This window comes from Macrobrachium nipponense, chromosome 4 (assembly GCF_015104395.2).
Source record: "Macrobrachium nipponense isolate FS-2020 chromosome 4, ASM1510439v2, whole genome shotgun sequence".
Taxonomy (NCBI): Eukaryota; Metazoa; Arthropoda; class Malacostraca; order Decapoda; family Palaemonidae; genus Macrobrachium; species Macrobrachium nipponense.
The window spans coordinates 122,859,139-122,885,554 of NC_061100.1; the positions used below are offsets into that span (position 1 = coordinate 122,859,139).

General features: G+C 42.1%; 1 protein-coding gene across 6 annotated transcripts in view; it reads right to left on the reverse strand.

Moving 5' to 3' along the window:
• Window positions 1-16,505, reverse strand: part of LOC135211113 (high mobility group protein 20A-like) — a 69,425-nt gene extending 52,920 nt beyond the window's left edge. The window contains exons 1-5 of one of the 6 annotated variants that reach the window (XM_064244213.1): window positions 16,440-16,505; window positions 10,092-10,230; window positions 3,498-3,657; window positions 3,258-3,399; window positions 3,080-3,149 (exon numbers count right to left, since the gene is read on the reverse strand). In XM_064244213.1, coding sequence (XP_064100283.1) covers window positions 3,080-3,149; window positions 3,258-3,399; window positions 3,498-3,657; window positions 10,092-10,215 — 496 coding nt within the window. In that variant the 5' untranslated portion in view covers window positions 10,216-10,230; window positions 16,440-16,505. The other 5 variants (XM_064244212.1, XM_064244209.1, XM_064244208.1 and 2 more) reach the window with 5 other exon arrangements.
• Between the last annotated feature and the right edge of the window lie 9,911 nt (window positions 16,506-26,416).

Consider the following 26,416-nt stretch of genomic DNA (forward strand, 5'->3'; position numbering starts at 1 on the left):
TCCCACCAAGGCTTCCAAGCAAGAAGGAGGGAAGATGGCCAAGCCTGAGACCTACTTTCCAAATTGTTGAACCCATGAATGAGACCAACAACTTCCGAAAAGGAAGACAAAAACTCTTGCGTCTCCCCCTCCTCCTGCTCCGGCAAAGGAGACCGATGACGAGAAGGATGTGTAGGCTCCTCTAAGGCACCTTCTTCATTAAAATTAACAGTATGATCAGCAGCCAAACAGCCCAAAACAACTACTAACCTGTCTGGGCTGGGTCCATGTGTCGGCTCCCGAGACGAACCCACTATAATACTAGGAACATCACTACGTTCTCCTCCAACAGATGATTCATTAACATGTCCGTGAATGGTCACAGGCATGGCCAAATTACGAACGTGAGTAGGAGAGGAATCCCGAACACTCGAGATTGAAGGAGAATCCTCAAGAATCGAACTCTTAGAAGCATCAGTGAGAGGGGCAGGCAAACACTCCTGCTGCAGCAACTTAACGCTCACCACCATCGACCTATTGACAGGCGCCTTGAGATCCTTACAGCGATGAATAGACCTTGGAGAAGAAGGAGCACTTACATCACGTGTACAGAAAGGGGAGGTTGCAACACGCTCGTGATGTGCATGGATGGGGGAGGTTGCAACACACTCAAGACATGCACGGACGGGGGAAGTTGCAACATGCCTGCGATTCAATGCAGAGGACAAAGCAGCCGCTGCAGATTACACAAGGGAAGATAAACCAACACCCTCGAGAACACATCCGCATAGTTCCTCCCTCTTAGGCAAAGAAAGAACAAAGCCCTTAGCCTTTCAATGCTTGATATGCCGACGTGACATAGAGGGGGAAGAGGGAGAAGACAGTACTGGATCCTTAAGCGATCTCTTCGCAGGAGGCAGGGATGAAGCAACACATTTCTTTCCAATCCTCCCAACCGACAAGGCAGCCAACTTAACATCCAAAACAGAGTCCAACCTCTTAAGCACTGCCTGGCATATACGTAACCTCAGAATGATCTGCAAGAGAAGGCTCCGACGACATGGAAGGGAGAAGTAGCGAACTGGGCAGCAGAGATGACGTCACAACTGAGAGAGGCAGTGCTCAGATGATGACTGGGTGACGTCACAATTGGTGATAACGTCACGACTTCCCCTCGATGACAAGGGGAAGAGACGCCACTGGCGGAGGAATACACAAACACGGATCCCGTGACGTCATCAACAGGGCAGACGCCAAAGCTTCCCACCGACTCAAATAAGTGGCAACAGTTATTGGAGGAGCAATACAAGATGGCTGACCTCGGCTACCCACGAAGACGAGGCCGGGAAGAGGGGGACGGCCTGGCCAGCCTGAGGAGGAGGAGGGGGGGAGCGAGCCTCCAAAAGGTGCGCAAGCAACTCCTCCAAGGACGGGGTACCCCCTAGCCTGAGCGTCTTCCAATCCCCGTCATCTTGGATGCCTCTGACTCTGGAAGAAAAGAGAATGATGAAAAAAAGCTTCCCCCTTCCCAGGAATCAAATTAATTCCCGAAGAAGGGGCGACATTACAAACATCAGCCTGGTGGCCTCCCGATACTTCCAGCGACGAATCAACGGAAGAAAAGGAAGGAGACACAGGAACAATTATACTATAGGGTTGATTACTGCAGGAGACGAAGCATCGGGAAGGGGGGAAAAAACCTTCCCTTGAAGGAAGAGTCGAAACCCTCCAATATTCTCTTTTGCTAAAAAACTTCAACTCCTCTCTAGGTAATGCCCGGAATTCTGTGCAAGGATCGTTGGTGCAAAAATCAGAATGGCACCTACTGCACGAGATGTTGGGGGGTCAGTCGCTGCCAAAGCCAAGAACGAGAACATGGAAAACCTAGAATTCCAGGGCACACATGCTGACGAGGCCGAGAAGGAGCAGAAGCAGCCATAATATCAACCAAACACACACACACACAAAACACAAGCAAAACGGGCATTGAACCGGGTAAAGGCCAAGAGAGGTAAACACGACTCTCGCCAAGGCAGTCAAAGAAAAGACTGGTGCGTGATCGTAAGTGAATGGTCTTTGATCATCCTTCACCCAATCGACGCATGCGTTGCCAGATATCACAAGATTCCTTGCTTTCATCTGTTTTTTAACCAGATCCAGCTAGGCGCTAGAAATTATCCTATTGTTAAGACCAAAGGTTTGTTCGCGTATGAACAAAAAACCTTCAGTAATGCCTACAGTGCACCCTGTGAGGTGTACCGACATCACTACTCCTCTACAGGGAATGCAAAGATTGGGACATCAAGTTATACGAAGCGCGGTATGCTGTAATTTGTCTGTGACCATAGCCTGTGTAATAATAATAATAATAATAATAATAACTACAATAGTAATAATAATAATAATAAAGGCAATCCCTGGTTATAGGTGGCCTAGGTTATCAGCAATCTGGTTTTTCGGCACTTGCCTAGTGATGACTATAACTGAATTTTCAACGCCAATTTGCACCGACCTCCACTTATCAGTGCCAACTAAAAGCAAACTAACTGTACCAACATCTATCCAATTAACATGAGTACTGGGAACCCACACAAGATCGCTGTTCAGCAATAGCTGATTCAGTACTTCGCAGTTTTCCCTCTTAAACAATCCATGCCCAGTCAGTGACCAACTTTCACCTCGTATACGCATGTGTTGCCAGATGCCACAGATTCCTTGCTTTACAATCTTTGTTTTTTAACTAGTTTCCAGCTGGCGCTAGAAGGTTGTCCTGTTGTTAAGACCACAGGTTTGTTAGGTATGAAAATATAAAAATGGGGAAAAAAATTTCTCATTATATAAGTATTTAATAGTAGGGTACCAGCTTTCCTCAATCCTGATTGGCTTGAAATAGGCAGTTACATAAAAGTGTTTTCCCGGGAGGGGGGGGAATATGTCACAGATTTTTGGTAATCACGGGGAGTTGTGGTCCCTAACCCCTTTGCATATGGGGGATCAACTGTACAAAGTTCTGTGATATTCAGTTTATGATGTATATCACCAACTCATACTTTGTGCAGAATAAGAATATGAAGAAGCTACGGGAAAAACATCCACATACTTTTATTGTGGTTCAAAAACTCCTCAGTGAAGATTGGGATCTCTAATGAAGAAGGCGTTGGTGCTACCTCCTGAAACACAAAGAAAACCTATCAATTCACTGTACATACTCAAGTATTCAACAAATTTCAAAAACCAACTTCCATGTGTTGCATATATTCCATTTTAGTTTACCTCACCTCTTCCTCCTCTTCTTTTCTCTCTTCCACAACTTCCTTCCTAGGCTTTTTTGGAGGAGTTGGTGAATCATCTTGATTCTGCTTCTGCATAAAATTCTTATAAGCATCAGTCTTCTGATATTCTTCAAGCTCCTTCTGATATCTGAAATTAACAAGGCATTAATCTCAAAAAATTATAAGTGGTTAACATCACTATACTATTGCTCTTTTCTTATCTCACGATAACCTAAATAACATTACCTTTCTTTATCTGCTTCAGCTGCTTCCAGGTATTTAGTCTTCTCACTAGTATCAAGCTGGGACCATTTCTGAGCTACAAGTTTAGTGATTTCATGGAACGCCAATCCCGCATTTGTTTGACGCAATATTTCTCTCTGATCACTCATAAAAAGCATGTAACCTGTGATTATAACAAATGTTAATGTAACAACATCAATTATTACTAATATACAAGTATAGTACAATACTTACTACTTTTACTATCACAGCTACTAATGGTGATAAGAAATATCTATTTCTTAACTTGCAGTTATTACATAATCCAAAGTGTTTGACAGGTATAAAAGTCTTCTTAGTTACAGCAAATAAGTATAAACTTTTTTTTTGTTAGTTATAAGAAGAAAAAGACCCCTAGAGCAAATCTCAAAATAATTTGAACTTTTCAGTGATATATAAACTGATATATGAACCTGAAGTCTTTTATATAAAGTAGTTGTATTTCTCAACACCACCAGTAATTGGCCCTTCAAATCTTGTTTAAAAAGGTGGATAATTAGCAGCAGGTAATGGAAGATAGCAATTATGCATCCAACTGTAAACCTCACTTTTCCTTCAGCACTCAGGACAAATGCAGGATTGGTCTGAATTGGAATTATGATAAAAAGATCTAGGGTTTATGTGTAGGATAGTGGAAATTTTCACAAACTTCTTTACATATGCACGATCCAACACTACATAAATTCATAAATATCAAATAAAAAAATTTATAATAAAATGCATACTGGCCTGAGCTGTTACAAAGATATGGTAGTACATCCAGTAATACCTGATTGAAAACTTACTGATTTGGATTAATATAAAACAGCTACCCAGTGATAGTGCTTCTGAGGTCATCGTTTGAGAAAAAGCAAAACAACTGCATGCTGACCTCATCAAAAGCACCCTAGAAATGAGTGCCAATACAGATATTGAGGTATTCAAAGCCAGTCACTCGTGGTTTGAGAAATTTAAGAATTGAATTGCGATACAGTGTAGTGAGGCATTGAAGGGCTGTAAGTTCTGACAATGATGCTAAGAAATATTAACAAAACAAAGTGTTATATATGACAATGTTATGTTTTCCTTTATAAACATTTTAATATGCACAAAAAAGTAAATTCCATAGCCAAGTATCTGACATGACAGAGGTAAAATGAATCTCAGAATGAAAGCTCAAAGAGACAGAAAAGCAAAATAACCTCAGGAGCACAATTACTACCTGAAGTTTTCATGGAATGAGACTACCCTTCCAAACAATAACATCTCTCCTCCTCTACTTTTCTCACTACCTTCCACATATGCCATAGCTCTCCAAATTATAGGTCAAGTGAGAATAAATTTGCATTCACTTCATAAACTTACTGTTAGGTTTTTATGATTTATGTTAAATTCTCATTAAAGTGCTTTCATAACGGTATTTTTTTTCTGAAGTTTGGAATGGATGACTCTAATTTACATTATTTCTTATGAGAAAACTTGTAATCAAACAGATCAGCACTCGAACAGCTACCAACATGTGAAGGGATCAAAGATCTTCCAACATCTATACCAGCTTTGAATAATTTTTGGAATGAAAACTTGATCTGCTGGACAAATGGGTTTTTGCAACAATAATTCTGAATGCTTCTAAAGAATGTCAAATACTAAAAATAGTATAAGAGTTTTTTTAACCCTTAATGGATGGACATGCTCACATAAGTAGCAATAACAGGATTTGGGTGTACAAATGAGTCACTCATGGTGAGTGACAATAGGGTGTCCATAAAGTCTTTCCTGGATTTCAGACCTTTATTACACACAAACCATGTTATGTAGAGGTATAAGGTTTTCTTCAATTTCAACAACAATGACTAAAGATTTTTTTACATTACTAATAAATTTCAATGTGTCCCCTTTGTTGCCCGGAGTACTATTTCTAGGTGAAATTCTATTTCATTCGAGGTATTCTCCTACATCTCCATAGTTACCATTGCTAGAGCTGCTGCTATCCTTGCTTTTAAGGTCTCAACATTAGATACTGGTGTATTGCACACTTTATCCTCGATATAACCCCATAGGAAAAAATCATGAGGCACGATGAACCGATTCTCTATGACTGCGCTGGAAGGCGTCATGCACAGCAACAACGGACACATCACTCACACTGGGTCTACCGTTGCTCTTGCGGTCTTCAACACTTCCAGTCTCTGTGAACTTTTCATACCAGTCTTTAATGCTTTTAACATCTGGTGGATTTTGTCGATACTCATTTCTGAACTTGCACTGAACTGCAACAAGTGATTTTGTTTCATGGTACCATAACACACACTGGGCTTTCTCCTGCAATGACACCATTTCTGCTATTCTTGACTTAGTTGGCAGATACAGTGATCACAGAGACATCTATAGGCAAACAAAAGAAACTTTAGTAATTGCTCAACAGAATGTGAAAGTTGTATGGTCATATCCACAATAATTTTAAAGTTATTAATTTTATTTGTCAGGGAACGACTTTATGGACGCCCTGTATTACGTGACATCAATTTGGGGGAATCAGGTGGGAAAGAGGTGCCATTAGTTCCATATCCCACAAATTCACTAATGGCAACTTTTAGATTAGCTTAAATCAAGAAGCAGGCAGCTCATGAGCTTTGTCGCAATCTTGACTTCAAAGGAGGATGTACAGTGGTACCTCGACATACAAAAGTCTCAACTTACGAAAAATTCAAGTTACAAAAGCCAATACAAAGATTATTTTGGCACTACATACGAAAATAGTTCAGGTTACGAAAGGTTGTTGCTTTAAAGTCCCAGGATTTGCCCGGACCACCGATAACAATTTTAAAACTCGCGCACCGCCAAATGAGTAGACTCGCCACCATCCTCCCGCTCTCCCATTGCTTCCTGATGCTAGTCACCGCCATAAGATCCTGCTCTCCTATTGGTCAGCATCTCTCCCATCGTGCATCTACGTAGCGGCGTTCTTCGGTCACTCCGAAGCAGCATCATTTGTGTACGTACACGAAATTCGTTCGTTCTATATGATTTAGTTTATTAACGTAAATTCGTTAGTGATTTCGTTGTACTACTACTACTTTATCGTGTTGTGTGAGAACTTTAGTACGTAAGTATACTACATAACTTAATTACATACAGTGTATATGTAGTAATGCTACATAACTTAATTACATACAGTATATATGTAGTAATGGGTCCCAAGAAAGTTGCTGAAGTTCACGGAAAGAGGAGGATGCTTTCTATGGAGACGAAGATGGAGATCATTAAAAAATATGAAGCTGGCATGCGGTTGAGCGTGATTGCTAAGGAATACGGGTGAAATCCGTTGACGATAGGCACCATCCTTAAGCAGAAGGAAGCCATCAAAGCAGCTACACCTTCCAAGGGCATCACTATCTTGTCTAGCAAGAGGAGCCATGTGCACGATGAGATGGAGAGGCTGCTTCTTGTCTGGATAAAAGACAAAGAAATAGCTGGCGATACGATAACCGAGACGGCAATCTGCCACAAGGCCGGCGCTATTTTCGGCAATTTGATTGCCCAGGCTGAAGACAACAGAGGAGAAGGGACATCGACGCCAACCCCAGACTTCAAGGCTTCGCATGGGTGGTTTGAAAAGTTCTGGGAATGGACTGGCATCCATTCAGTGGTGCGGCATGGGGAGGCGGCCAGCTTGGACACAAAAGCAGCCGAAGCCTTTATTAAGACATTCGACGAGATGACGATCAACGAAGGCTACAGTTCTCAGCAAGTCTTCAACTGTGATGAGACTGGCCATTTTTGGAAAAAAAAAATGCCTCGTTGGACGTACATCACGGAGGAAGAGAAGAAGCTACCCGGGCATAAGCCTATGAAAGACAGGCTTACGCTCACACTTTGTTCGAACACCAGTAGGGATTGCAAGGTGAAGCCCCTACTTGTCTATCATTCGGAGACTCCTCGAGCCTTCAAGGCCCATAAAGTGCTAAAGAAGAAGCTTCCAGTGATGTGGAGGGCTAATGCGAAAGCCTGGGTAACGAGACTTTTGTTCACGGAGTGGGTAAATCTGTGTTTCAGCCCGACAGTGAAGAAATTCTTGGAAGAGAAGCGCCTCCCTCTGAAATGTCTGCTGTTGTTGGACAATGCCCCTGCTAACCCTCCTGGCCTCGAGGAAGATATCCTAGCGGAGTATTCCTTCATCAAGGTTCTTTATCTTCCTCCTAACACCACCCCTCTCCTCCAGCCCATGGACCAGCAAGTGATATCGAACGATCCTGAAACTTTCACAACCAGATCTTGACGAGATCGTTGCACTCGGCAAGTCCATGGGGCTGGTCGTCGACGAGGACGACATCAATGACCTTCTCAAGGAGCACCAAGAGGAGCTTGATTGATTGATTGTGTCTATTAAATCTGGTGTCACAACATCTGGGTAATAGACACCAAAATAAATTAAATAGAAAAAATTAAATCTTTAATAAATTTCATATAAAAATATCTATAAATATATGTATATAAAAATTTTGTTCATATACATAAGTTCTTACATAGAAAATCTATGTATAATTTAAATTTGGCTGAGGAGACCCGCCTCCCCCATAAATTTATATAACTGCTCTATATTACAATCCTTTCCAAGAATTGTAGTTAGGATAAAATTACCTACTCTGTCACGACCCGAAGACACGAACCTGTCTCAAATTCCCGAATCTGGGACATTCAATCAAAAAATGTTTCACAGTCAAGGGCACAGTACAGTTCTCACAAAACGGAGGATTTTCACGAGAATTCAAGAACCCATGTGTAAGTCTTGTATGTCCAATCCTCAATCTGCACAACATTGTTTCTTGTCTCCTTGGCATATACGGATATGACCAAGGAGACACTGATGACGTGATACTGCGCATTTTTTTATTAGTCAAAATATCCCCTCACTGGGACTGCCAACATTTTTTAATTCTCTGACCTACTAGAGGATATAAATCCTGATATGGTAGTAGGCTTCTTGTGGGTTCTGGGGAGTTGACTGCCGACTTTGCAAGTTGGTCAACTTTCTCATTCCCAGCCACCCCAACATGGGAAGGCACCCAACAGAACTTTATTTCCTTCCCTTTTCTTTTCAGTAAAAGCAGCCATTCCAATATATCTAAAATCAGAGGGTTTAAAAGGAGCTTACAACGGATGACCTGAAGGAGTTGGAGGCCATGCAACATAACGTCATTCAAGAAGAGTTCTCTAGCAGCGGTGAGGAGGAGGACGACCACCCTATGACAACGGCAGAAATTAAGGATGCTCTAGCTATTTTTCATAAGGTGCAAGCATTTGTAGAAAAGAGACACCCCGAAAAGGCTTACACAGGTCATATGCTTGCGCAGTTCGATAACGTTTGCCCGAGTCGTTTCAGGAACATTGTGAAAAGTAGGCAGAAGCCATCTTCCTTGGATAGTTATTTTTTAAAGAGGCCTTTAGTAGGAGTTAGCAAAAAGGAAGATCCAATTGATACTACGAAAAAACAGAAAGTTGAAAGTGGTAAAGAAATAGAAATTTTGTAAAAAACGTAAAGTATAAAAAAGTAAAAAACAAAAAATGTAAAAATAAAAAGAAAAAAAAAAATTTATTTAAAGTTATTTGTAAAGTTAAGTGTTACGGTTTTGTGCCATTTGTTAATGTATTTCGTAAAGTTAAGTGTACGTACTAACAAGTTTTCTGCCATTTGTCCTCCTCCTCTGTCGCCACTTTCGGAGATAGCCTCACTCGAAAGGTAAGGTTCCACATTTTACTATACGTATACATACGTAAGTACGTACAGTATTTCTTGTATACCATGTACACTAATACACTTTACTTACAGGTACTATGTAATACATATTAGTAGTATGTATTAAGTTAGGTATTGAATGGTCCAAATTGTTGTATTTCATTGTTTATTGGTCAATTTAGCTTTATTATAAAATTTACTGGGGTGTTTTTGTAGGGCTTGGAACGAATTAGGCAATTTACATGTAAAATGCAGTTCAAGATACGAAAAGCTCAGCTTACGAAGGCTGCCTCGGAACAGATTAATTCCGTATGTCGAGGTGCCACTGTACTGCCTTTCTCTCTCACATGATATCTTTTTATAAATTTCCTCACAAATATTCCAAGGGGTTATTGTTGGTTTCAGTTCTTATCTTTTAATGGTAGTTACTGCGTAACCACCTTGTTAAAAAAATTTATTGGCCATATTTCAGCTTCATCGTAAAGTAATTACTAATGTAAAGGACCGAGGGTTTGTATATCACGTAGGAACAATTATAAGTTAGACAAGGTTTTAGGTGAATGACATTGCCCATTTCTGTACTTTGCTCCTTACACCACATTTTTTTCTAATGAAGCATCTTTAGTTGTCATTTTAGCTGCCTTTAAATTTACATAAAAAACTGAAAATCAAACTGTGAATTACCAAAATATTATATTACCTCTGAATTTCAATTCCAATTCTTGACAGCTTCTACCTCTAATGTCAGTGGTCATTTCAAAAGAAAATGCACATGCACATTTCGATTGACAACAATACTAAATTTTCTTCTTAATTTAAGTACTCCAAAAATATTCACCAACCTGATAATGGTCCTTTTGGGGCATTAGAGTCCTTGGGAAGGAGTCTGCGTTTGCGTCCTTTTGGCCACCCCTTCTTCTTTGGGGAAGCATCGTTATTTCCAGATCCTCCACCTCCTGTAGTCATGATCGCTGTCCCTTCCTGAAATAAAATATACCACAATAATTTCCTGAGGTAAATGGTAACAATGTTTTGGTACTGCTTAAAAATAACATTTTGGTACTCCTTAAAATAATAACCATATATACGTAATTCCCTCTGTCAATTTAGGATAGGAATAAGAAAGTGGTGTACTAGTGCATTCTCTGTATACTAAAAGCAGTGGAACTGACTTGGTGTGGAAAATAATTTCATCAAAGTTCATATGCAACATCTGATGTAATGAAGCTTATGGACAGTGTTAAGAGAAGGTATAAAAACAATCAGTTGTATATGCACAATACTAACTCAAAACCACTACTATTTTACAAATTCTAATCACTCAACAGCACCCTAGTTAGTAAAGAGATTGAATTATTCAAGGTGAACACCCAAACACCAGGGCAAGCGCCCAACTCATACTGGTTCTTCAATATCCATTAAAAACCTCCGCAAACTGATATGACATGTACAGCTCTCCTAATGCAAATGGGGAGAGTGCAATGGTAGGATAGAGGAGTTTATGAAATTCTAAAATTAATGAAGTAAATTTATTATTAATAATATTATTATTATTATTACTTTATTATTATTATTATTATTATTATTATTATTATATACTCCAAACATGAACCCTTTCCATATTAAACAAGACCACAAGGGCTACTGATTTGATAATTAAGCTTTCAAAGGATATGGTACTCATTAAGAAGTAAGAGAAAGTAAAGAGAAACAACAAGAAGAGATCTCGCTTAAAAAAATTCCAATAAATTACATTTAAATAATACAAAAGTATTAAAATGCAAGAAGAATCAAATAGCATTAGGGTAGTAATGCATTGCATCTTGGCTTGAACTTTTGAAGGTTCCAATTGCACAACATCCTCAGGGAGACAGTTCTACAGTCCAATGGTGTGAAGAATAAAGGACTATGAAACCAAGTAGTTTGACTATGAGGCACATTTACTGCATATTGGTGCTGTTTTTAGTGAACCTGGTAGCTAATTTGTGCACAAACTAACTTAACTACAAAGTGGCATGTGAGAGAAAATATCCATCTATGTAGGAGAAGGCTATTCCTAAGCTTGAGCTTGAATTGGTTGTTAAAACATAACAAAATAGCAGGTGGGTGGGGGATGCATCCATTTATTTACTGTCATCAAGCATCTCTTCCTTCAGGAGGATTGAAGTGGGATTTGAGAAAAGTATCAGGTTTCACTACAAGGATAAATACAAATTACTTTAAAATTTGTTTTTTGTTCCTATGGGAAAACAAACAAGATACTATTTTTATAATAAAATAGTTTGTATATACTTACCCAATAATTATTTAACTAAAAGGACTGCCTAACAATTTAAAAACTACGGTAGCGCTAGTTTCAGTTATGGTGTAGCTGAAATGTCCTACCCACCACCAGGGCTTACAGAGGGAACAACTGGCAAAATATAACTTTTGTATATGGAACTTACCCAGGAACTATTTAGCTGATTCCAAATTTAAAGGAGGTGGGAATCAGGGACATATTCTATCTCAATACATTGTGTATAGTGTAATGGAATTGAAATAAAAGTTTACTAGCATAAAATAATATGCTTGGTGTTGCCTTATCTGGCAGTGAGTGCTGTAAATAAGTTCTACTTCTGGTTGGTGCTCCACTTGACTCATAGAGGACGTGGTTGTCTAGCCCAGAGTAGCCTCTACATGAATGGGGATTTTGGAGCAAATAAGTACAACCGTGGCTCACAAAGCTACAAAAGGTGCCCTTGCCCTGGGTGAAGACCAGAATAAAAAAAAACAACACTGCACTACACCATAACCATAAAAAACTTTCACAACCCAACCACTAAAAAGGGACCGGATGACACTCTAGCCACAAATGTGCCTCCAGGCTTCCAAACAAACGCAATACCTTATTCAAGGTGAAAATGAGCGAAGGGAAAGCAAAAGAAGCTTTACCCATCTCTTTCTTTGAAACTAATCAGGAGTCCACATCTCTCAAAAAGTTGCCATTAGTGAATTTATAGGCTATAGAAGTATTGGCACTTCTTTCCCGCCCAATTCTTTCAAAATCGATGGAACTTACTATTATTTATCTACAGAATCAATCCACCCATCACCCCAAACCTGTTATTACTACTCCTGAGAAGCAATTTGTCCATTAAGGGTTAACAGAAGCATCAAGTTCCATCATCACACTCACTAAAAATTCGAACTTCTCATTGAATTCTGACTTAAGGCTAGCAATGGTGTTAGGATCGGGAGCAAGTGAACCTGGAACAGGAGTTAGTGACACTTGAGCAGGAGGAGAAAGGATTGGAGAAGAAACAGGAATTTCAGGTGAAACAATCATGTTATCTTCTACCAATTCAGCAGCTTGAACATTATCTAAACTAGATTTATACTTTCCACCCTAGCACCTGCTTTCCTCTTTCTATCCTTTAAATCTTGTCCTGATGGGACCTAAAATTCTTCAATTGCTTGTCGTCCCATTCACAGCATTCAGCACAAGTGATTTCTTTCTTGCACTCTTGACCTCTACATTTACTACATCTGATATGTGGATCATAACAAGATTTAGCTAACCTGGTCTTACAACCATCTGCACAAAGCCTAAGACTAGTTGCGCTAGAATCAGACATATTTGAAAGAACGCGCGATCACAAAATAAATGCTCACCGGGAGCCGGCAGAAAATGAATTGAAGCTCTCTGCCAGGTTGTTCCCTCTCTAAGCCAGAGTAGCGGGTGGGGCATTTCTGCCACACTGTAACCGAAACTAGCGCTACCGTACTGTAGATTTTCAACTATTTGGCTGCCTTGGGTAGGAAGCTCTTAGCTATATAATTACCGAGTAAGTTCCATATACAAAACATTGCTTTTTTGCAGTATACTCACTACTACTTAGGTGGGAAGGCAAATCTCTCAAATTGCTGGCAGGTTGAAGATCCACTAGGATCTACTCCATTGATGGATTTTGGGCAATTCTTCTTACAAAACATGAAAATTTAAAATCCACTGCAATAAATTAACAAAGGGATGCAGAATGAGATTAAACAACTGCAAACTTTCGTTCTTTATCCTAAGAGACATACTAAAAAGTCTCTCAAAAGTCCTTAGTGTGTACCATTCAGTATTCACATGAATTTGTGCTATACTCAGTATATACTAATGTGAAAAGTGTCTGTAACATTAAGAAAAAAGAAACTTCTTTAAAATCATGGTGCAAGAATTACAAAGAGGTTATTGCTACCTTAAAAAGTGGGTGATGGAAATTTTAGGTTTGGTAAAAGAAAGTGTCTGACAAAACTATATAGGAAAGTATTGCATCTAGGACAGCAATTAAATGCAATGTTACAACAAGCTGTAAATAATTATTCCATATGCATGGAAAGGAATATAAAATTTAGGCCAAAGAGGTCATTCAGTGCTGAAAGGGAAATTGCATTGCAAGCAAAAAGGTTATAAGGGTGTGGCAGGAGGAAAACTGCAGTTGCACTGTGAAGAAAATGTTAGGAGAGGGTGACAAGTACGATGGAAGAAACAGAGAATATGAACAGAGGTACAATATAGGGAATGGAAGTGGTTACATCTAGGGCCGAAGGGACACAGCAAACAACCTTAGGTAATCCCTACATTGCACTGCATGCGGTACACTGACAGCACTAACCCCACTACCGGGGTTCCACACGCATGGAAAATCATTATTATAATAGCATCCAGGCAGATTCAAATATGATTCAAGAGAAAGCCTAGACCTTTTACAAAGTAATAAGTCATGAAATCACCTCAAATATTCTGGATTTCAAGCAAGAATGGGTTAGTTTAACAATTTCCAATGAAATTTCTTGAGGAGCTTGAAACCGGCTGGGAAAGGCAAGTAGTACAGTATTGTTCTATCTATGACAACACATGGGAGGGGAGCTTTGTAAATCAAACTAAACTTCGTTAAAAAGGCAACAACATTTTGCCAAAGTAACAGCATCAGGCAGTCATTTCCTGCTTTAAATCTATGGGTATAACTCTCCTTGTTAGGCTACTACTAAAGCTTTGGTAGTTTTTTTTTATAAAAAAAAACTCATCCTAAGTTCTCTAGGATCAGCTAAATCAAGGCACTCTTACTGGTATAGTTTCTTGTGTATTTTTACTGTAGGTCCAAAATCATCCAGGAAACTCAGGTCTCCAACATAAAATGTTCCGAACTCTGGATAGTAATAAATGTGGCCATCAAGTCCCACTAGAATTCAATCCTGAATAACTCCCACTCATCAGTAAATTCTTAATCCAGCTTCTCCAACAGAAGGTTATCTACGCATTTACGACCAATTACTTAAAAAGGGAACGGCAAATGCTTGGTAGTCATATTGGTAGGGGGCAATGGGAGAAAATGCAACAAAAGCTTAAACCACTAAAGCATACTAGAAAATATCTTTCCAGTGCGTCCATGATCTCAATGGATTGAATAAACCAATAAAGATTATCCAAATCTAAATCCTAAGGTCCTCCACAGCCTAAATGCTACAATTCAGCGATGATTAGAAGGTATTCACAGTAAAACTTTACTTTAGCTACGCAGCCCGATTCCCGCCAGGGACAGGTTCCTCATACATAAATGGACATAATCTTTCTAACCAGTTCTTACCTACCCAACCTAACTTAGGGCGACATACCCTGAGCTGGCTGGGGGTGGGGGGGACCTATTCCCCCCAAATAAGGCAGTCACCTGTCCTGATTGGCAGCTGGCAGGAATCAGGCAGCGCAACTAAAGTAAAGTTTTACCGTATTCATAGCCTAAACGAGTCACTGATTAGTATATACAGATTACAATACCTAATTCTTGCATCTTTGTAACTACCTAGATGAAATTACTTTAAATTTATAAATGTTTTACACTTCACTGGAATTATTTTTTACTATTTAAATAGTACTTTAAAATTATAATTGCATTCCAGAGTACAAAACAATCTTCATCTTAGCAAGTGTCCTCTAAACATTTCTGGCATTCACTTGTGGCTAATTAGGATACCTACTAGAAGTTGTTTTAAGGGATACCTGGGTCAGAGAACCCCATCCATCCAAACTGATGTCATCACAAGCTAAACTAACAAATTAGTTTTTAACCTATAGGGCTAGTAGCCTATTTCCCATTAGGCTATCAACTCACATGACATAAACACATCTAGTTTGGATAAAACTACCTGTCTGATACATAGGTAGCTAGCTAGCCTACCACCTAGGTATACTAGCTACTATACGCTACCATGGCCTGTTGCCATTCCGAGGCCCAGATTGACCTTAAATGGTGAATAGTAAATGTATTGGTTTATGCTTAGTTTACAAATATGAGAAGTCTTTCTTATGTCCTTTATTGACGGTGATCCGTACCATTTACTTATGCCCTCCAGGTCCAGGCTCCTGGGAAGTCAGTGACCAGGACGACCTTCAACAGAACGAAAGAAGCTGCACAACGAAGGGAAGTCGTCCTCAATGAAAGGTTCTTTATTATCTTTATTATACTCTAATCTCCCACGACATTCAACCCAAGCACCGACTAACGTCCTATTAACTGTGCTCGATTAGTTTTGTAAAATATAGGTATAGCCTAGTATTGACGCCAAAACTTAAAATGGGTATACTACAAACGACGTGGGGGGAAAATTGACAAAAACAATAGGAAACGTGCCAAATGGTCAAAATTAATTAGCTACGGTGGCCATACGCAATTTATCTATTAAAGAAGGCCGTACTATTCAAGCAGCACACGGTTGACAAGTGTTAAAAGGCATTATACACACATTTCTGGAATGTTTACGACACCCATTCACAAAATACAATAAAAACATGAACAGGAGCCTTTGTCTCCAATACTTGCCATTGGTTTCCAAGTGCAGTATATGCTAGCACACTATTCAACCCTTGAAATAAGACATAAACAAAGCTACTTTCCATTAAAATGACGAACCTTTCAGTAAATTTAAGTAATCATGAAAAACCATAACAAAACAAATGCGCCGCTCAGCTCCCACTACTTATAATGCAGAAACTGTCAGGTTTATTGCTAGGGTCGTTTTTAATGTTCACGTTTCTTAATTAAACACAAATATAGTTGAAAATTATAAAGTTAATAATAACTCCTTAATATTGCGGCCATATATACAAAGCTGCCTAATTATTCAGTTATTCACAGAAAATTCTATAAGGATAGAATTGCACTTACAATTTTTAAGACCTCGAGAGAACGGTGGCGGAAGGCGGTGTTCCAATAATCTATGAACTTTAACCAATATTGCCTTAAATAGCTTACGTTTAATTGTGTACTTCAAGCATAAAAATCACAATCTAATTATAAACGTATAGAGAATAAATTTACATTAAATTGCAGACGGATGTAGAAATTAGTGCCGGTATTTACTAGAGAAGATAGAGAAAAGTCTCCTGAAAACCTTGCAAAACCCTGCTTTGGGACAAGTGAATTACAGCCTTTTTGAGCAATCTATAAGAATCCTTCACGCATACTAGCTGGCTGCTTTACAGTTCCTAGCTTTACCGTGTCTTAGATAAAGTGGATTGCAGCCTTTTTGAGCAATCTATAAGAATCCTTCACGCATACTAGCTGGCTGCTTTACAGTTCATATAAGCTTTACCGTGATTTAGATAGTGTTTAATAGTAGTTTGAACAAAGATAGTATGCATGAAAGATTAGAAAAAAATATTTACTAAACCAAATAGTAAACACAATGTATAAATGCAAGCAGTCTTCCCTTTCTGGAACGCAATACGCATGGAATATTTTATATCGATAAAAGTTTAGGCCATATCATCGTGTAAGGACAACGCTTATTCATAATTTTCTCTGTACATAATTCATCATTCGCGTTGTTCTCACTTCCCCCTGAGAAAGCATTCAGCGGGCTTTCCGTCAGTGTATAAAGCTTATATAACCACATATTGTGTACTTTTATATTTTGTATTTTATGTCTCTCAAGAAACACAAATCGGGTCTCGCCGACCCACTTTACTCTCTCGCGGGTCGGTGACCACATTTCCGTCCGCATGCTGTATATTTATATTTCCCTGGACTGTAATAAAAATCAGTACACTTCTACCTGCCTCTTTGTCAACCTCTCACAACTGGTGACCTCCCGGTTTGGACGGTGACCCAAGCGGTTTTGGCTCAGCCATTAAGGGACTCACTACCGCCGCTCACCTTCAGAGATCTTTAACGGACTCATACGGCGCCTCAGTATAGATCTCTGAAAGCTCCTACCGTGGAAAAAACCAACGCCTCTAACGGACTAATACGGCATACCTGCCCAAGGTGTGTTCAGGCGTTTCCTCAAACGGTTTGGCCCGCCATTCACGACTCTGTCGACCGTTTTTGTGAGAGAGGACAATGGGCGCAAACAGTACCTCGCGGGAAACCCGGGCCTCCCCGCCCCAGCGACGGACTCTGACACAGCGGCCGCTCAAGCTGTCAAATTGCCCCCCTTCACAACGGCTGACCCGTTTTCCTGGTTCTTCCGAGCCGAAGGGCAATTCCGGATCGCGGGGCTCACAAACAAAGTGCTGCAGGCTGACCTCGTCGCAGCGGCTCTCCCGACAGAGGTGCTCGGCCGAATATCTAACTGGCTGACCGGTCGAGCACGAATCGGACTTGTCACGCTCGACGAGATAAAAGAAAGGCTCTTGACAGCCTATCCGTGCCTATCGCTGAAAGGGCCGCCCGCGCCCTCTACTTAGTCGCGAACCCCATGCGCGGCGCCGACACCCAAGATGCCTGGGACACTGTGATGGGCCTCGTCCGTCTGCCCGAAATAGGCCCCGACGGAAAAAAGGTAGAGATCAGCCTGAGCCGCGAAATATTCCTGCGGCAACTCGAGCCGGATGTCCGAAAGCAGCTGACCGACGCGTACACCCTAGAGGACGACGAACTACTAGAAAGAAAAGGCAAAGAAGCTGACGTTGTCAAACAATGCCGCGAAGCTCGCCGCCCCCCCCCACCCCCCCCCCGATCCTCCGTGTGCCTGGCCGCAGAGAAGGAAGAAGACGACAACGACCCAACGCAAGAGATCGGCGCCGTATCCCAAGGGAAGTCCTCCCACACGCAGCGAGGTGAAAACTCCTGGTGCCGCTTCCACCGGAGGTTCGGGAGATTCGCCAGGAGGTGCGAAAGCCCTTGCACCTTCCAACAGTCAAAAAACGACGACGGCAAACAAAACCAAGGCCGCCCGTGGCAACGGCCGCGTCGGAACCACACACCGTAGGGTTCTACGTCCGCGACGCGATCTCCGGCCGGAGGATTTTGTGGTGGATACGGGGGCAATGCACTCGATATTCCCGCCGTCAGGAAAAGACCGTAGCCGCGAGCCCGACAAAACAACCTCCCTCGTCGCCGCAAACGGGACCCCCATCCGTTCCTACGGCACGAAGCCCCTCGAGATATCCATCTGGTTGGGGCGAAACTACGTCTGGGAATTCACAATCGCGGACGTCAGGATCCCGCTACTGGGGGCAGATTTCCTGGCGCAGAACGGCCTCCTGGTGGACGTGGGCCGCAAACGCCTCCTCGACACGGGGACATGCCTTTCCCTTCCACTAGCAGCAGGCCCGGGCGCCCTACAATTTGTACCATCGCCCCCCACAAATACGGCAACCTCTGCAGGAGTTCCCCGAAGTCTTCAAGCCGGAACTTCGTCAGGCGGCAGGGACGCCGCCCAAGCACGGGATATTCCACCACATAGCCACCACAAGCCCCCCGACACACGCGAAGTTCCGACGACTCCCTCCAGGCCGCCTCCAGGAGGCGAAGCAGGCGTTCTCGGAGATGGAACGGATGGGCATTTGCAGAAAGCATCGAGCCCTTGGGCATCGCCCCTGCACATGGTACAGAAACCTGACGGCACCTGGAGCCCTGCGGAGACTACAGAAGACTCAACCTCGTTACAATCCCCGACCAATACCCCTTGCCAAACATGCAGGATTTGACAGGGGCCCTTCATGGGGCGAAGGTCTTCACAAAAACATGGACCTCTTAAAATCCTATTTCCAGGTTCCAGTGCACCCCGAGGATGTCCCCAAGACTGCCATCATCACGCCTTTTGGCTCCTTCGTTTTCCATTACTCAACCTTCGGCCTGAGGAATGCAGGGGCCACCTTCCAGCGCCTGATGGACAGCATCCTGGGGGACCTGCCCTTCTGCGTCTCCTACGTCGACGATATCTTGATTTTTTCCAGGTCCTTGGAGGAGCACCTACATCACGTCCGAGCGGTCCTGAAGCGCCTGCAGGAAAACGGGCTGGTCGTCCGTTTCGACAAATGCACCTTCGGCGCCGAGAAGGTGGACTTCCTCGGACACGAGATCTCCGCGACGGGCGTGCGCCCCATGGCCTCGAAGGTAGGCGTGGTGCAGAAGTTCCCAACAACCAACCACGGTCAAGTCCCTGCAGGAGTTCATAGGAATGGTCAATTACTACCGCCGATTCATCCCCGCCGCCGCCCGCACCATGTCTCCTCTAACACAGGTCCTGAAAGGGAAACCAAAGGCCCTAACGTGGGAGGCCGAACAAGAGAAGGCTTTCAACGAGACGAAGAGGGCCCTCGCCGCAGAGCGGCGACATTATGCCACCAAGACCCTGCTGCACCTTTACGCCTCACCACCGACGCCAGCAACGTCGCCTGCGGGGCTGTCCTCGAGCAGGTGGTCCCAGGGCGAGCCCCAGCCACTCGCCTTCTACAGCAAAAAAACTATCAGCCGCCGAGACGAGGTACAGCACGTTCGACCGCGAACTCCTGGCAGTTGTACCAAGCAGTGCGACATTTCCGCTACCTCCTCGAGGGCTCCCCCTTTACGATCAGGACGGACCACCTCCCTTTGGTACACGCCTTCACCAAGGCGGGCGACGCTTGGTCAGCGAGACAACAGAGGCACCTAGCAGCCATCGCAGAGTTCGGTTTGCACCATCCAGTACGTGCCTGGCGAGAAGAACCCCGTGGCAGACGCCCTATCGAGGATAGAAATCAACGCCGTGCGTCTCGGGGTCGACTACGAAGACCTCGCCCGGGAAACAGGACTGCCGACCAAGAGACAGCCGACCATACCGCACTGCTATCACCGCCCTCAAGTGGGAAGACGTGCCTTTCGGACCCGCAGGCATGACGCTCCTCTGCGACATCAGCACGGGCCGCCCGCGCGCCCGCTGATCCCAGCCTCCCGAAGGAAAGCCGTGTTCGACGTCATACACGGACTCTCGCACCCCTCGGGCCGGACGACGGTGCGCCTCCTGACGGAGAAGTTCGTCTGGCATGGAATTCGGAAGGACTCCCTCGAGTGGGCCAGGACCTGCGTGCCTTGCCAAACTAGCAAACAAAAATCAGTCGGCACACGGAATCAGGCGTGGGGAAATTTCCGCAGCAGAAACGAAGATTCGGCCACATCCACATAGACGTCGTTGGCCCCCTGCCCCCATCGGAAGGCGCCAGGTACCTCCTGACGGTAATCGATCGCTCCACCAGATGGCCCGAAGCAACGCCGATGTCGGAGGCGACACGAAAGCATGTGCCGAAGCACTCCTCGCCAGCTGGATCAGTCGATTCGGAGTGCCAGACGAAATCACGACAGACCGCGGACCAGTTTTCCTGTCGGAGTTGTGGACTGCCCTGGCCCGCCTAATGGGAACGTCGCTACATGCCACCACCGCCTACAACCCAGCAGCTAACGGCATGGTGGAGAGAGTCCACCGTTCGATCAAGGCTTCCCTGATGGCGCGCTGCACCGACGAAAATTGGAAGAGCCAACTACCGTGGGTCCTCCTCGGTCTCAGGACTGCCCCGCGGGCAAACGGCGAAGCATCACCCGCGGAGAAGGTATACGGGGAGCCATTAACAGTCCCTGGCGAGTTCTTCCCGACCAATGCCGACGACGCTGACGTCTCCATCGCCAGGCTTCGGGAATCCGCCGGGAAGTTCACGCCCTGCGTCAAAACTTCTCCGACAGAACCAAATGTTCTCCTGAAGGCCCTATCATCGTGCAAGCACGTCTTCGTCAGGGACGACGCCCGCCGCCGCCGCCTCTAACGAGAACCCCTACCGCGGTCCCTTCCGCGTCCTACGACGCACTGACAAGGCATATCTCTTATCCATCAACGGTCGCGAGGACTGGGTCACAATCGATCGCCTGAAACCAGCCTTCATCATGGACGAGGACCTCGCAGACGCGGATTCCATTTCCACAGGGCGCCTCAATCTTCCTCGGAAAAAAGCGACTCCTTCGATCGCCAAACCTCCTAGCCGTAGCCGCGGCCGACCCTCGAAAGACGGTCGAACCCTCCCGAGGATCACCTCAGGGGAGGCATCCCGTCCCCCCCCCCCGCAAAACCCGAGGATCTACCACAACAACTAATATCACGCACCCGAGGGCGCCTCCGCCGTCCAGCTCGCTTCCGCGAGTGACTACCCGAAGTACAAAGAAGTCAGCCAACAATCATACCTAATTATTGTCTTAGGGGGGGAGTATTTGTAAGGACAACGCTTATTCATAATTTTCTCTGTACATAATTCATCATTCGCGTTGTTCTCACTTCCCCCTGAGAAAGCATTCAGCGGGCTTTCCGTCAGTGTATAAAGCTTATATAACCACATATTGTGTACTTTTATATTTTGTATTTTATGTCTCTCAAGAAACACAAATCGGGGTGGGCCTCTCGCCGACCCACTTTACTCTCTCGCGGGTCGGTGACCACATTTCCGTCCGCATGCTGTATATTTATATTCCCTTGACTGTAATAAAAATCATTAGCACTTCTTACCTGCCTCTTTGTCAACCTCTCACAACTCGTGTTGTCCTTACAATCGAGCTATTTTTATTTAGCTCTCACTGAGCTGACCCAAATTTAGACATCATTATAATGATAAAGTTTGATTTTATATTTTTAAATTAAAGGTCTCTGAAGATTTCATAATTTGTTTTATCTAAAGCCTTTGAGAATTTAACAAGAAAGTTCTAAACCGATTCTTCCGACCTTAACGTTGAGAGCTGCTGCTTATTTCGCTTACATAGAGGGTAAACCGGAAAGGAACAGGAGGAAATGGGTTAAACAGTAGATAACGAAAAAAATGAGCTATCACATATTGCAAATTTAGAACGAGATTGATTTTGTTATAAAAGTTATCTTTTAATTAAATTAGTGCATACCTGCCTCTCCCCAAACTTACACACACACACACACACACACACATATATATATTATATATATATATAAAATTAAAATTATATATATATATTATAATATATATATATAATGTATGTATGTATGTAGATATAGATATATATTATATATATATATATATGTATTATATATATATATATATATATATATATATATATAAGTAGTATGTATGTACTATATGATATATATATATATATTAATATTATATATAATTATATATATATATATATACTATTATCTATATTATGTATGTATGTATGTTATATATATAGAATATTATATATATATATATATATATATATATATATATATATATATATATTTATATATATGATATATAGATATTATATATTAATATATATTTATATAGATAATAATTATTTATTTATATATTATATGTATGTAATTGTTGGTATATTCATAATATATATATATATATATATATATATATATATATCATGTGTTACGGGGATATGTGAAATGACCAATTCGCTTACGAACATTTGAACCCCGAGGGCTACCAATAAGTAAATTCCCCTTCGGTTAACATAGAGCGAATTGGAAATCAAAGTATGAATCACGGTGACGTGATGATAAAAATTCATATATACTATATATATATATATATATATATATATATATATATATATTTATATATATGATATATATATATATATATATATATATATATATATATATATATAGCATATCCATAGGTGAAAAATGAGAGGCGGGGTGTATAGGTCCTGACCGGTTTCGACACTATTTCCAAGCCATTGACGAAGGACTGATACGTCGTATTTGAAGTCACTCATATACATAATACAGACAGTACCGACGAACATACACACAACCGTTGAACCGTTTGAGACTGCAGTCCACCCACAGGCACGTGTCAAGGTAGGAGTGGCTTTCAAAACTCATTTGGCTAAAATTCACAATATATTCTCCAGGGACATTACCGATAAACGTACCCACCAGAGAGACAACAAATCCACACCTGACAGGTGTCAGGGAGGCGGGGTTTGAAATCTCATTAGCACTATTGCCCCCTTACTATGTTTACAGATATAATAATCCTATTTCCATACATCTCTACTGCCTACCTTTAAAATTTAAACAATTTACAAATTTCTTTTGATATTAAAGTACCAAGTTTATGCACTCCTTGGCTGAGGTTCTTATTATGGTTATAACATTCTTTTATAAATGTGGCGAAAAAGATGGACTTATAGTGGACTGTATTATATGCTTAACGTTGTTACTTGGTCAAAAACCGCTAAAAGCCTTTCGTTACAACTCCACAAAACTCCCTTTGCGGTTTCTAAATTACGGAGAGATATCTCTCAACCCAATTCATTATTAACGAGGATAACACAACAATATCATTAATGAATAGTAGCACAATTAAGTACTTTCACTTACTGAGCAGTCCTTGTAGACATGAACTCAGATCATAAATCGCTACACGAGATACGACGAGAGGTACGCGCCTCTCTCTCTCTCTAAATGTTGCGTGTACTCACGGGTTGATTTTCAGACCTTAGAGGACCGCTGTGTTATATCGTTTCTAAAAGTTATTTGCATAACCTTAAAGTATAAACACAATAAAGGTTTATCAGATCAGTTTATATTCACCATCCACAAAACTGAAACATAGGAAAAATGAGATAAAATCGAGGGATATTGAAACGCATTTGATAAATGTAAAGTTAAACATATCAAAGAGTAATAACATATAAGTAACAATTGAAATTAATCACTCAAGGGGAATTGCAAATCAATGGCACTCAAATGAAACAGATGACGACAAAATTCAAAGAATCAGGGCAATCGCCCTTTCTAAATCTACACACACATCACAACACAACACTAGATAACAGGTCACCTCAAAAGTTGAACCAAGAAGCTGTTCGTTCCGTCCTGCATTCGGGTTTTGTTGGGGAAAAGAGACAAGTTATACAATTACCACGAATGCAGAACTGACTTACAAGGTTTTCATGAACATAAAAAACTTTACAATAATTATCAAGTTCGTTGTCAAAAATAAATTCCAAATATAATAAGTGTGCAACTTCAACATATTTATTAAATGTAGTGAATTAATTGGTGGTGTGTGTTGTGGCGGGATCACAAGCTAGAAAAAAAGCGGGCAAAACCCTCCCCACATTAACCTAATCACTCCAGCTGCAAAACCCACCCTCTTTCACACTTTCCTCTTAACACTACACAATACAAGCAGGACAATTGACCTATAGCTACACAAAACAAAAAAACACAAAAAAACAAAAAACTCTCAAAACACATGTACTTACCAATCAATCCAGTTACTCTGGGCTATCCTGTGCTGTCTGCTGGTTAAGGTCACTAGGACACCAATAACAACGCCAACAACACCACCACCAACAACAACCAAGAACCACGACACCACAACCCAACACAACAACACCAAGGACTACAACCCAACAACTCAACAACAACACAACAACCAAAGACCACAACAACACAACTCAACAACAAACAAAGGACACAACTCAACAACACAACAAACCAACAAGGAACACACACAACAACAACAAAAGAAACAACAACCAAGGAATGCAACCACAACAAAGACCTCTGCACAAACAATCACTAACACAAAACAACAGCACAAAAAAGGCAACACACACACCCACTAACAACACCAAGAAATCACAACAACACAGGCACAGCAACTCTAAGCAAACAACATCAAACTTAGCAACAACTAAACAACAACAAAACAAAATACAAAACGCAACCAATTTCCAATGCCTTCAATAGAGTCCTCCAACACTACTAACTGTCACCAGCTCTCACCAAAGACTGACTGAAAACTCACTGAAAACACAGAACTCTAACAATCAACAGCACCAACAACCAATTCAGTCATTAACTATCCATACAGCAATTACACCCCCCCCCCTCTCTCTCTCTCTCACAGACATTGTCAAATGGAACTCCATAACTCCTCCATATTTCCTCCCCTGTTACATTTGACAACGTCTCCTTTCACTCACAACACCCACACTAAATAGCCTTCCGCAACACCCACGGATGCTAAGATGCAGGTCCCCTGGATCTTGTTTGAGGGCCCTCATACACACTCTCAGTAACACCACCATCAACTTCTCCCAGATCACTTCCAGTCAGACTACCATTACTATCTCCCTCACTACCATCCTCCCAAATCCCATTCGCCTATCTCATCTACCCATCTAACTTCTTGTTTGAACATCTCTCGTAACTCTGCCACCAAATCACTTACCTCATTTACACTCATGCCAAACTCCCGAAGAGACTCATTCATACTGCCAACTACATCCTTACCACCTGATTCCCTTCCCAGTGAAACTTCACTAAACCCTGTCAATTCAAACCCACACACGCTATATGTATCATTCCTCCCCTCAAAGTCATCTGTATCACATGCCTTATCCACCATTTTTACCCTAACACTAACCCCTCTATCATGCAGCTCACGTTTCTCCCTTTCATTCCTTTTCCTAACCTTCTTCCGCTTTCTTCCATACTCAACCAACACTAACTGCCGATCTTCCAGACCCATTTGCTCACTGACACTCAGCTCACATTTATTCACCCTCAACCACCCACTCATCACATTCTCCTGAACATACTGCCGTACACTAGAGGACCCACCCAACTGAATCCCCTTTTCACTTAGTTTCCCGAATTCCCAACCTGACTCATCCTCTTTTGCCTACACACACTCGCCACTTGACCTTCCATTCCACATTCAACACACTTTGCACGCTGTTCTTTACACATCCTAGCATAATGGCCATTTGTCCCACAGTTGCCGCAAACTATGTTCATACAGGTACCCCTGCCTGTCCACACCTATAACATTTAATATCCCTATCTTTCTTACACCCGCTCACTAAATGCCCCGTTTGCCCACACCCGAAGCACACTCCTAACGCCCATC